The sequence below is a fragment of the Trachinotus anak genome, unplaced genomic scaffold, assembly GCF_046630095.1.
Source record: "Trachinotus anak isolate AG129_WGS33_773 ecotype Australia unplaced genomic scaffold, CSIRO_AGI_Tana_v1 ptg000013l, whole genome shotgun sequence".
NCBI classification, from domain to species: Eukaryota; Metazoa; Chordata; class Actinopteri; order Carangiformes; family Carangidae; genus Trachinotus; species Trachinotus anak.
Window position 1 is genome coordinate 4446799 of NW_027273864.1, and position 13254 is coordinate 4460052.

General features: G+C 42.1%; 1 protein-coding gene across 2 annotated transcripts; it reads right to left on the reverse strand.

Annotated features, from left to right (window-relative positions):
- Positions 1-4041: 4041 nt before the first annotated feature.
- LOC139630625 (EF-hand and coiled-coil domain-containing protein 1) lies at positions 4042-12608 on the reverse strand. Of its 2 annotated transcripts, XM_071494245.1 has the most exons (9): positions 12002-12608; positions 10306-10747; positions 10097-10231; positions 8284-8363; positions 7920-8061; positions 7207-7360; positions 5354-5470; positions 4817-4886; positions 4044-4724 (listed from the first exon to the last, which is right to left on the reverse strand). In XM_071494245.1, the coding sequence occupies exons 1-9, from the start codon at positions 12606-12608 to the stop codon at positions 4552-4554; spliced, it is 1920 nt and encodes a 639-aa protein (XP_071350346.1). In that variant the 3' UTR covers positions 4044-4551. The 2 variants fall into 2 exon arrangements, with proteins under 2 accessions (XP_071350348.1, XP_071350346.1); XM_071494247.1 differs by lacking the exon at positions 10097-10231 and having other exon boundaries at positions 4042-4724.
- Between the last annotated feature and the right edge of the window lie 646 nt (positions 12609-13254).

Consider the following 13254-nt stretch of genomic DNA (forward strand, 5'->3'; position numbering starts at 1 on the left):
AACAGACTTACCTCTGATTCTGTTAGAGGCTGAGTATTGTCTAATTAATCCCTCTTTAAAAGTTTGTGTTCATGAGGATTGTGTGTTCAATCCTCTACTAGACTTCACAGGTTACGTTTTTTTTTTAATGATTCTACTAAATGCTGCAGTTGAGAAATGTCCTGATACTTTAATCAAAATATGAGCAAACACACAGAAACAGTGGTAAATAGTATGTGGAAAATGGCCAGACAGCTGTGGGTTAGGAGGGGAAACGCACAAACCTCACTGTTTGTTGCATCTCACTATATTTTTTTTTTTTTTTTTTTTTTTTTTGTGGAGGCCAAGAGAGGTCATATGTTGCCGCTAAATGTTCCAGGTGAGAATAGCACCAGTCCCCCTCTCTGAAACCATCTGCCAACTCTCTACTGGAGTTGTTGTTGTAGTTGTTGTAGTTGTTGTGTTGCCCAAGCTGGGCTTACAGTAAGTCACAAGAGGCTCAACATGCTGCAAACGGACTGGAACAAACTTGCAGAGCTTACCCAACTGAACAGCATTGTGTCCACACGTGGCACAGGGTGTGAAAGTGTGTTAAGTTGCCTTAGCATGCTCACGGGTTGAGCTCACTCGGGTTCAGCTGGCACAGTCTGATTTCAGAGAGAAGCTACTGAGTGTCACACTGATATTTTGTGTGGATGTTTTAATTTTGATTCCCACAAAGCATTTAGACCATGTTGGACCACTGAATCTTTCCCACGAAAGACAAGCTTATGACCACGTTCTTTGCAGTTGCGTAACAGCGAGGTCACATTATCAGACTACCACAGGAAGATGTGACAAACCTTTTAGTCTTTTAGTGTCTGTATTGGTTTTCATTTTGTAACCTTTACATTGAGATTCACCAAAATATGAGCACAGTTCTCAAAGCTGTCCAAAAAAAAACTGCAAAATATAGCCACTAAATCCGTTCACGCCAGTGAAACCACGGGGGTGAAGTAAATCTCAACTCATGTGAGCAAAATGTTATGAGAGCGCTGACAGCTGAGGGACCAGAGGGGAGAGGTAGCTATTGTAGCTATTAGCTATATTGCACCATCCGCTTTTATCTGTCCCTCCTGTGCTAGAATAAAAACTGCTCCACAAAAGAGAAAAAGGTCTGTAGACAGTTATGAAACAGGATCGTAGAAAGACAACAGTGTAAACTTATTGTCCCATTAGCGACCAAACGTTCTCTAGGCTAACAAGGCTCCTGTCAGTTAGCTAGTTTCGTTAACCTCTATCCCTCCTCAGTATCTGAATATAAAGAAATGTTGACAACAACAAAATACTTGGGGGGAGTAAAAACACACACAGTGCAGAGAAAATAGAAACTGTGAGAGCGACTGTGACACAGTAGCACAGATCTTTGCTGACAGTTCGTTGACCATCTTAGCTAACATATTAGCTGCGCTACTCAAATAAACGTTATACTTTCTGCTCTTTAGGTGTAAGCAGTAGTGAGTTGTTAGACAGAAGTCAATGGTACAAATACGTTTTCCTTTTAACTGCGTCACGAATTAATTTTGCTGTGGTAGTTTCTGGTGTGACCAGGCTCTGAGGATGGTTTCATCACAGGTTACTGGAAAAATCTGGAAAAAATTGTTTTTCTTCTTTTATTATACATAAAACACACACACAGACACACACACACTCACACACACACACACACACACACACAAACTATCTTCCACCAGACTCAGCTGATCCAGGCTGACTCACTCTTTGAGAGCCTAAGGTGAGGAGGAGAATGAAAAAGGAAGTCGTGAGCCATCTTGACAGACGTTGACCCAGAGGCGAAGCCCAGTGTCTTATAGGAGAAACCTGCATGTGATGCTTGACTTATCCGGCGCTTGTCAGACTTCTGTGCTGTTTCGAGGGGCCAGCAGAATGCATGTGCAGGGCACATAGTGTGAATGTGCAAAACTTGATTGTTTTATCTGTCAAAATTATTTTGTTTTGGTCTGACTGTCATTTATGTTAAAATTGTGATTTTTTTTCTGTCCCTTTCTTCCTTTCCCTAATCTTTTTAACTCTTGATGATTATTGTTTTGTGTCATGAATTTCATCAAGCAAACAACCACTGTAAAGATGAAACAACTTCTGTGACGCTGGTCAAATGCACAAGTACTGTAATCTGCAAAACAGACAGCAGAGGGCACCACAGGGATTCTCTTAACTGTACAACTTCTCTGTGTATCTCTGTGTCCCCTGGATTCAAACCCACTCATATCCACCCTCTGTGGCATTTCTCTTGTCTTCTTTTCTACAGCGTTTACCGTGTTGTAAAAGTTACATCCTTCCATCTGTATCCTCCACTCTCTCTTACTGACCAGGTGCCAGCGTTCCGCCTCTATGTCAATGGAAAGTTGTGAATACTTCTATAAGGGGGCAAGTGAGTTTGTCTATTTATTTTTAGAAGCACACAAAGCAAATTGTACATACTATATTTATTCTATATATAAGGTTGTTTATTTTATCATTTCATTTTGGCTCAGTTTCTTTATCACCATGTTCCTGTCATTTTTCTCTTCCCTTTAATGTGTTTTTTTTTCTTTGCAAAAAGCCAGTAGAGCTTTTTGTTGCTTGCCGAATTAGAACGGCGGCGAGGCTAATGAATAGCACAGTGCCTAATACCAGTCTTTATACACCTCACACATATGCACATACACCCTGTCTCGTGCAGGGAAAGCATACTTATAAGACATAGAAAGGCCTTAACCTATCAGAGCCAGGCTCAACTCAGAGTAACAATCAGGAGCTAGGTTTTGCCACAGAGTAGCGTCTCTTTAATTATCTTTGATTAATAAAAGATGTACAGTAAGTTGATTATGATGTGTAATGTAATAATAACTTTATATGATGTAGCGGTGGAGAGGAGGGCTGGTAGCATCAGTTACAAGCTTTTGTTCATGTGAATCTGCAAAAATGAGGAAGAGGGGAGTGAATGAAAAACCAGCAGGTTGGATTAACGGGGCACCTGAAAGGTCTGGAATCAAGTCAAGCACCAGTAGAAGTGAGATATCAACCGGCAAACACAACAGAAAACCTGAGAAAACAAGTGCAAAATGACAAAAAACTGTGTTGCACCCCCTTATGATTCCAGATGTCCCCCCCTAGTATATAACATACCCAGCCTTTAAAACCCTTCACCCACCTACTGCCTTGTTAACCTCAGTGCTTCAAACCCCTGAACCCCTGAACTCACAGGGAACCACGCTGACCCTCAGGCTGCCGACATCCACATCAAGATCGAGGCTTTGATCCAGACTCTAAATATCTACCTGTCCCAGTCAGTTATGTTGCCTATGAGGAAAAACTGATGTAAAAACATGTACAGTCTTAACTGGGGCCGAGGTCTTTGAGTTCTCTGTGTGTTCTTCTTGTAAAAAAGACCTCCCTCTGTGAAGCTGCAGGAAGGCTTTCTCCCTGCAGGACTTTGTAAATTGCTGGAAATAAAGGACTATATTATTTCATACCATTCCCCTGTCTTTGGGTCTGTTTTTGTCAACCTTAACTGTAAATTTATTTAGCTCTGTTATTGGTTTCAGCCATATCTGTCTCTTCGGGTGCTAATACATCCACTGTGTTCACTGGCTAGCTGCTAATATCTAGAAACCAAACCCCTCTGCTCACTACCTGCTCAGCAGAGAGACACAGTCGGACATATTTCCCTCAGGAGCTGGTAGAGACCAAAAACAGCTAAAAACAAGAGCTATCACAGAATTTGGGGCTAAATCAAAAACAAAAATCAATCTGAAAATCAAAATCATGGTGGCACATACAGATGAAAAGTAATAAAAGGGAAGGTAATATTCCACAAGCATCGCAAAAATGTCATAAAAGGGGGGACATTCATAAAAAAAGATACTGGCTGTCTTGTTGTTAATTGTCTATCTGTCTTTGCCAAGAAGTTCCTTGTCATTTCAGACCCTCAGGCCACTCAGACAAAAAGTTTTAAACACTTCATTGAACCCACCAGCTGGAAGAAGACCTCCACTGGGAGGCGCCAAGGAGGCATTTTAATCTGATCCCTCAACCACCTCAACTGGCTCCTTTCGATGTGAAGGAGCAGCGGCTCAACACCCTGTCGCTAATATCTCTATCCTGAGAGGTTTTCCATCTAAACCTTAAATATCATTTACAATGTGTTTATCAATTTCAAAATAAATGAGTGGCCTTGCAAACATGAGTTACTGTTTGGGGATAATGTAGCAGAAAAAGCAGAGAGTGAACTTTGACCTCCTTAGGCTGAGCACAAGATTTGGTTTCATCTTGTCAAGGCTCTGTGTATCAACTCTTACAGCGAAGGGTTTGGATAAAAATGTTTAATCATTTATATTAAATAGATGTAAAATACAACACTATGAGATTGAATAAAGTAAATAAAATTCATCTTTTAAATACATTGAACTATTTTCAACATCTGGAATACACAACTGGGAAACTTACACGGTGCAAACAGGCCAAATGTAAAATAAAATAAAATAAAATAAAACAGAGGGATAACCATAAAATAACACAGTCGTAGCTTATTTAACAGGAGATGAGCAGAGGGTTGGCACTGCTGGTTTGACGACCAGAAGATGTAACCAGGAGCTTCTCTCTGCTCTCTCCTCCTCCTTCATCATCCCCTCCGTCTCCAAGGAGATCACAAGAGGACAGCCGGAGGCAGAGAGCCTCGGCGACCTGTAGGACTCTGGAAGGACCTGGATGGAGAAATTAAAAAGTACCATTAAAAGTTTAAGCAACACTAAAATGAGAATATCTGGACAATGTGGAAGATGTAGAACTGACTTACCATCTCCACTCCTGCTGCAGACATCCAGAGTGTCCATCACAATCTTCCCCAGTGCCCTGCGGGACATGTTCTAGAGGAAAGAAGAGGGACAGGCTTTTCACTTTCTGCTGTCTTATGATGAGACACTTTGCAGCAGATAAGAGGGAAAACTGAGTTGAAACTGCATCAGGAGAGTGAAGTTTTTTGTCTGTCTGCAAATCAGCCCTAAGATTCACCTTCCAAAGCATAATGGGATATGCTCTCTGAACCCTACCTACCCCATCTCTGAACAGGATAAGACAGTATATAAAACCTGTCTTGCACACAAGTACACATACAATCTGAAGTAAATATATTGTAAAGTCAGTATCTCTAAAAATGAGTTGATTTTTAATGAAAAATGCGTCTTCAACAGCACCACAGGATCTATAGGACTCAGTACCTGTGACCTGGATACACAACAGAAAATGGATTCACCGGATAAACTGTTGATGCCAGTGAAGAGGTGTGTATGTGTGAGTGAATGGTGTGAGTGTGTGTACTCTGTTTGTGCCGTGCCTTGTTGCGTAGCTGCAGCAGCAGTGTGAGAGCATCTGTGAGTTTCTCCTCCAACAAAAACAGTCGAGTCTTTTCTTTCTCCCCCAGCTGTGCCTTGTCCTCCTCTTCCTCAGGCCTCTGGGAGACGAAAGGAGGAATGAATGAAGGTTAAAACCTAAAGCAGTGGTGGAAACAGTATTCAGCTTCACTGCTTACATAAAAGTGTCAACACCACAATGTAGAAATTGCAGAGGCCCTGAAAGGCAAGTGAATATTTTTTGTCTGTCTGTAAGGGTTTTTTTTTTTTTAACTGTGCAAACACATTTTCCTTGAGGGGCAAGTTTGGGGGTTTTTTTTGTGTCTTTTTTGTACTACTCATTTTGGCCACAAGAGGCTGAGGTGCACAACTACCACAGTCTGAATAGGACTAAAACCATGCATGTTTCCCTCTAGGTGATTTTTAACTTCTCCATGCACTCTAAACACAACATGTACAGTATGTTTTGGGAAAAAAACATTTAAGGCAAGTGAATTTAATAATCTTAAAAAAAAAATTATCCTGGCATAAAATGAAATAAAATAAAATAAAATAAAATAAAATAAAATAAAATAAAATAAAATAAAATAAAATAAAATGAATAAATAATTTTGCCTTTCAGGGCTTCTATGAAAAATACTCCATTACAAGTGAAAGTTAATGTAAGCAAGTAAATGTTGTGAAAATAAAGTAAAAGTAGGCCTACTGGCTCTGCATAAAAATGGAGAATAATATATTACTATGCATTATATACATGACATTATATAATATATTGTTATACATGACAATATTAGATTGTTACAGTGTGAGGCAGCAGTTCACTGTTGTAGCAGCTTGAGGTTGGGTTGTCCTGTCGTTGTTGCGTGGTTTAGTCCAGTGGTTCTCAATGAGGGGGTTGTGCCCCTTCACAGGGTCACAAGATACATCTGAGAGGTCATGAGATAGAGTTCTGAAATACAATTTTTTTTAAAGCTTTTTTTTAATGTTCCCTTTTTTGTAAAAAGGTTGGATAATTTTACCTTAAGAGGTTTCGAGGAGAATTTTGTGATTAATTTTTTTGTGAGGAGCAACATGTCAAGAAAATTGGGAACCAATGATTTAGTTCTTAACAATGTTTTATATTTTATAAGAATCTCATATGTTTTTTCATGTAAAATCTTAATTGGAAAAGTAACCCGTAACCATAGCTGTCAGATAAATGTAATGGAGTGGAAATATAAAATATCAGTTGTTCTTGAGTGTAAATGTACTTAGTTACTTTCAATCACTGCCTCATACAAGGGAATACAATCAAGATGTCAGCATGTTCTCTGTGCATCGGCAGATCTGTTTTCTTTCACTTTTTTGAGTTTGTCCAGATAGAAATAAAAAGGAATTACAGAGTTTCCATTCAACAGACATGTCTCTTTGTCAGAGTTACTCTGGATGCAGAAACATTATGATGATTAAATTAAACCTCAGTAGAAACAGACTCGAGTTATTGACATGGACTTGAGAATGCATCATCCTCTTCTTTGACCTTTCTTGACTTTTTACTGGGCAACTTGAAGTTATCCAGCTGAATGACCCAAAGCACTGTTATGTAAAACAGTCATGTTCTTCTCTGGTGATATACGGTGTAATCTAACAAGCATTGTTCAGCTTATCCTTATTCAGCGTGTTCCTATGGAAAGATACTATTAACTTTGCTGCTACACAGATTTGATGTCAGTTAATTCTCTTCCATGGAAGTTTTTTTTTCTTATTTAAGTTGACATTAGGCCTCCAGAGCTGTAAACATCTGTAACTTTGTCTCAAAGTTCAACTTGACATCTTTACCTTCATCACTCTCTCTCACCTTTTCTTTGTCAAAGCCTCTGCCTCCCTCTTGCTGCTCTTGATTTGGTCCCCTCCGGTCACAGCGTCCCCTCCTGTCTTTAGAAGTGCTGCTGAGGTTTTTATCATGTAGGTGACTCTGAGACAGAAGATGATGGACCTTATGGTTCCGACACCTGGAGGAAGACAGAGGGGAGTTAATTCTTTGGCAGGGGGAGGCAGTCGGGGGCAGTCAGGGGCTTGTACCACAGTTGTTGTGAGGACTAGTTTCAGTTTTAAACAGTCACAGTGAGGACATTTCTGCATTGTGAGGAGATATTGGCCTTTCCTTACTACTTAAAAGTGTGAAGGTTAAGGTTGGAATTAGGTTTAGGTTAGGGTTAGACTAAGACTTGGTGTTAGTCTAACCCTTTGGTGGTTAGGGTTAGGGTTAGGGCTTAGGGAATACATTACGTCAATGAGGGTCTAAGTTTAGACTTAGACAATTACACAGTGGTTCATTAATGAATAAACCACTTAAGAAATTACGATTGGTGGAAGTTTGCATTTTCTCTCCTTTAGCATAATGGTGGCTAGTTAGCAGCTATGGTAGCCTATGCTAAAATATACTGCAAAACTACCAAAAAGTAGAGAAGAATTATCATTGAAGGTTAGATGTTGATGTACGCAGGAGTGAGATAAAAGGTGCAGGTGTGTGTGTGTGTGTGTGTGTGTGTGTGTTAGATGTTCGCTAACCCTTTGCCACAGCTGGGCAGTTGGCTGATATGCTTCTTCACCTCTAACAGGCAGCACTGTCCTTCCTCCTTCGGCCCCCTGTCCTCCTCCTCTTCATCGGAGGCAGCTCTCCCCTCCACTGCCCTCTGCAGACACTCTGCATCTGCAGACAGTAGAAGTATTTACCCAAAGACAATCCACATGTGCACTTCATACCTGTGTGGACTGATATTGGACTGTGGCTTTGGCGGATGAATAATGAGCGTTAAAAATACAACAAACAAGTCAAAGGGATCAAAAGCTGGATGAAAAACTCTAGTTCATTATAAACACATGATCTCTGAACCTCTCTGTTCAATGATTCATCAGTCTTCCAGTCTCTCACCTGTCTGTCTACAGGTGTCCTCTGCTCCAAATGGATACGTTTGTTGACGGGACGAGTCAAAGAGGCAGGTGCAGCTGGATCTGAGGGTGGTAAAGGTTGAGAACATCACTAATACTGTGGACCTGGTGTGTATCTTATTCACTGGCTGTGAGTGGTCCTCTCTCCAGTCTGCTAGCACAGGATGAAGTTTTTACGTAACACAGTCCAGCTTCATCTCTTCTGCTGGTTGCCACTGACAACACACACATACAAAGTCACACAGGAAACCGCAGGTGAAGTTTTAAATGATTTCTATGTCAGATATACATTTACATTTTACATTTACTCATTTGGCAGACACTTTTATCCAATGCAGCTCACAAATTTCATAAAAAAGTGGTAATTAGACATATTGGGGGCTGGTCTCCGATGGGATGAGTTTTGAAGAGATTCATGAAGATAGACACGAGCACCCCTGCTCTGATAGCATTCAGTAGCTATCAGAGAGGAGAACAGTCTGGACTGAGATTGCCTTGTTTGTTTGTTGCAGAGATGGCAATGCCAGATGACATTCCTTGGAGGAACACAGTGGCCAAGAAGGAGCATAAGGCTGTATGACTGAGTTCAAGTTGATGGTTGCAGACCCAGAAGCCACTCTGAAGGCAGCATTTGTGACTTGAATTTGATGTGGGCAGCCATGGGTAGCCAGTGTAGGTCAATGAGTAGTGGAGTGACATGGGCCCTTTTGGGCTGCTGCATTCTGGACCATAGCCATGGCCTGGACAATGAGGTAGGTGGCATGCTGATTAAGATAAGGCCTGATTTTACTGATGTTGTACAGAGCAAAGCAGCACGACCAAGACATGGATGCAACATGGTTAGAGAAGGATAACTGGTCATCAAACATGACATCCAGGTTTCTTGTGACCTTGGTCGGGGTAAGGGATGAAGAGGCGACTTAGATTATTATGGTACAACACGACTGCATAACAGCTTTCAGGAGTTCATGGTTTGCACGAATTATGAAGTACATCAGACAGCTGAGGCATAAAACAAATCTGAAATCAGGTATGTCAACAAGTGTGGTGCCTGAAGTGTCACGGAGAATGTTGTCACCATTTTTTAAAACAGGATATGACATCATGTCCTAGACATAGAATTGGTTTTCTGTCACATGGCACATTACGAGGAATGAAACAACAAATTGTCGAGCTTGACACTTCAGTTGCATTGGCCCATTTTCCGGCTGATATGGCCAAGAGACAAAGTGTGAACTAAGGCTGTAATGGTATCAGGTTTTTAGTACACAATTACTATGGCCAAAAGAATTCACAATAATGATATTATCACAATATCTATAGAAACATCTGCCATCATGATACGTCTGTTACTAACATGATATCAGTATTTTGTTTTTTAAATATCACAGCTATTGTCGATACTGGTGTATCACAACTCTGAACTGTTATTTGCTGTTGTTAATAAGAGCAGTCTGGTATATTATCTTTGGCATATTAACATGTACCATCCATCCTCATCATGTCTTCATCTGAAATACATAGATTGAATTTAAACCAGGCATTAAAACTTATAGCCAGTGTACACACTGAGGCCATGCACCAATATGTGGCATTTGTGGAAAATTAACCCAATCTACTTTTACCCAACAATGGAATTCAGATTGAATGTGACATGTGTGTAACTTGACCTGCGGAGCTTGAATGCGTTGAATTTCAAATCAGCTGAGCACAGAGGCAAATTATGTGTAAATAGATGTGCAAACACACCCATGCTCACAAACTCGTTCACTCAAGAACACACACAGGGTTTGTACCTGTACTGGTGCAGTTCAGTCTCCAGCTGGCTGATCCTGGACTGGAGCTGTGGCACAGACTGAGCCTGCTCCTGGATCAGCCGAACCCTCTGGAGCCCCTTGCTCAGAGCCTCCCTGGCCTCCTCTGCCCGCCTCCTGATGGAGACCATATCTGTTTATACATTCTCCTATTCAAACGTCCGTTACTTCTTCAAGTTATGAAAACTAACCTGATCTGCATGTTCTCCTTCCTCAGCGCAGACTCCACCCCCTGCAGCTTGCGCACCTCCTGGTACGTCCATTGCAGCTCCTTCTCCAGTCGCTGATTGAATTTGATGGCCTCCTCCAGCTGCCCATCACGTGAGGAGCGGATCAGCTTCAGCTCTCTCAGAAGGGGGTCCCTGGTGTCCTGTCTCCTCAACACCCTCCTCGCCCCGTCTCCTCCAGCTCCCCTGCATTGTCCTTTAATTCTTTGTGTTGGGACCAGCTTTCCCTGTACAAAGGTGATGGAGGTGGTAGGAGCAGAAACAGTGGAGTTAAAAGTGGAGGGAGAAGGAAGGGTGCGGCCCCTCTCCCGTTGGAGTGCCACCTCCAGGGCCAGGCAGCGAGCATCGCTCCCCTGCAGCGCTGAGCGGAGGTCCTCCACCAGCTCCCTCAGAGCCGATACTTCATCTAAAGAAGAAGATCAAAGGGAAGAGGAGTTACTAGTTATTTGCACATTAAAGGTCACACATTTTACAATTTTTCACTGTTTGAAGATGAAGATGAATATACTGTACACTGAATAAAAAATGTAGCAGATTTCAATCAGATTTCTAAATCCTACAAGGTTGGATGGTGGGCTGGACATGGCTGAGGGCAGTGACTGTATAGTAGGTGACATCATAAAGATGCAGAAATCCTCATGGCTCGTTTTAAGGCTCAGTTTCTGAATACAGGCTGTCATTTCTCTGTGGACTGAAGATTTGATACAAATATATGGGACCTTTGATATTACATAAAAGTAATCATATGCTTATGTTACATAAGCATATGATAAGCTTAAAAATACGTGTGATTGAAGTTTCCCCAAGTGTCCCCTATAAACTTCACACATGGTTGCATTTAAATAATTAAGGCAAAAAAAAAAAAAAAAACTAAGAATGAAAAAAGAAAAAAATCATGTTTAAAATCAATACAGACTGGCTGTTAGAACTTTGTTTTTCCTCTTTTCCTTCCCCATAAGTCATCTCATGACAATCAGATCTGTATCGAGACATTTTGGAGGGACCTGGCCTCTAACCTGAACCACTACACAAAGTGTATATGACATAGTTAAAACTAGTTCCAGCTTGAACAGTTAAATTGGCTTACAGATGATTTATCAGTATTACAGTAATGTCATATAGTAATGCACTTTGCTCCTGTCATATAACAAGGGCAAAGTACCTTTATCTTTGATACTTAAGGTGCATTTACCCGATGATGTTTCTGTACTTTTACTTAAGCAGGAATGCTTGATAATGAAAAGCGTGATAATGGAGTATTTTCACATGTTGTACTGTTAAGTAAATGATCTGAGTTCTGCTGTAGGGGAATATGAAAATGGTAGAACAGAATGTGCATGAGATGGAAGAGGTGGAGAATAAATCAGGAGTGAATATTAGATGTTGCTAAACAAAAGAGACAGAAAAGGAAATGAGTTCAAGTAATTGGTTGCTTCCGCCCCCTCTATTACCACACACTTTCTCCAGATAACTGCTCTGTGTATCTGCAGGCAGCACTATTATAAAGGCTGTAGTTTCACGGTAACAACAGGGTCATTAAATAATTTCCTGTACACTTTAATAAGCTAAAGTAAGTGCGACAATAGTGAAAGACGGTCTTTAAATGCTCTAGAGCCAGGAGGCATTTCAGTGCAACAACACGCGTGTCCAGACACAGTACCTGTCTCTCGGTCTTCTCTGGTTCGACCTTTGACAGAAATGTGTGCAGGTCCACTCTGGTCCCTCGTCAGATCAAAACTGACACACTTTCTGCGCCTGACGCGCGGCCACCGGAGCCGGATCTGTCTCTCGACCAGCTCCGTGTCCTCAGTAAGGGGCAAGCGCCAGGCACACTCCCCGGTGCCTCTGCGCGCACTGCGCACACGGAAATACCCACAGAGCCGCGAGTGGAAGTCTTTAAATGACAGTTGGTAGGGCAGCTCAGAACACACATCCTTAAACTCTTCATCCTCTTCATCTTTCTCTTCACCTCCACTTTTTTCCTTCCATTTTCCTTCCGTCCTCTTTCCCGCCCCGGGGAGTCCTAACACGGCGCACAGCGCGGTGAAATCTTCCGCGGTCACTGTATCGTCCCGGTTTGGGTAGGCCAGGTGGTGGAAGACCTCCTGCAGGTATTGGTCTATTCCAGTGGCTAGGACGACGATTTCGTTCTCCGCGCCGGGATCGGGGCAGTGGTGATGGGCCAGGGCGCTCCGGAGCCACTCGCTTTTACGCGCTGCTCTCGGCGACGGCTCGACGCGCGACAGGGCCATTGCGCTGCGCTCCATGACTGCACATAAAGTAAGTTTCCCCTCTAGGTGTGTAAATAATAATCAGATTATGCGAATTAGCAGCGGATATGATTTCAAACGTAAGACACTTTCCCGGTGTGGTTTGACGATGCGTAATTCCCTGGAAACCTCACATTGGATTCCTTCCCTGCGCATCAAGTCGAGATCTGATGCCCTCGGGTGGGAAAAAAATCCCAGGGCACCGACTCCACCCTTTTGTGTGCTCACTCTGACCGCATGTGTGTGTGTGTGTCTGTGTGTGACTGTGCCGCTTCCAGTTAGGTATGCGAGAAAGTGAGGACAATGTCTGTGGTTGTTTGATCTCCGTTACAACAGTGGATCACATATCAAGTTTTGCCACAAACAGTTAACAACCCACATCTGTCATGGTGTTCCTGCACAGGACGCAGTGAGCAGCTCCCTTTGTCTGATATCTGGTCAGATGTGTGGACTCCTGAGTCATAAGTGGGTTTCCACGTTTCTGAGGTAAATGATATAGTTTGCAGGGAGTCAGGGCAAAAAACAGTCCACAGCAGTCCAGAGTGAGTCATGTTGGGTTTTAGTTCGCACCTTTACCAGAGTGGATCTTAAGTGGATCTGACTCATGGCTTGTGTGGCAGCAACAACAAAAAAAAAGGTAAAA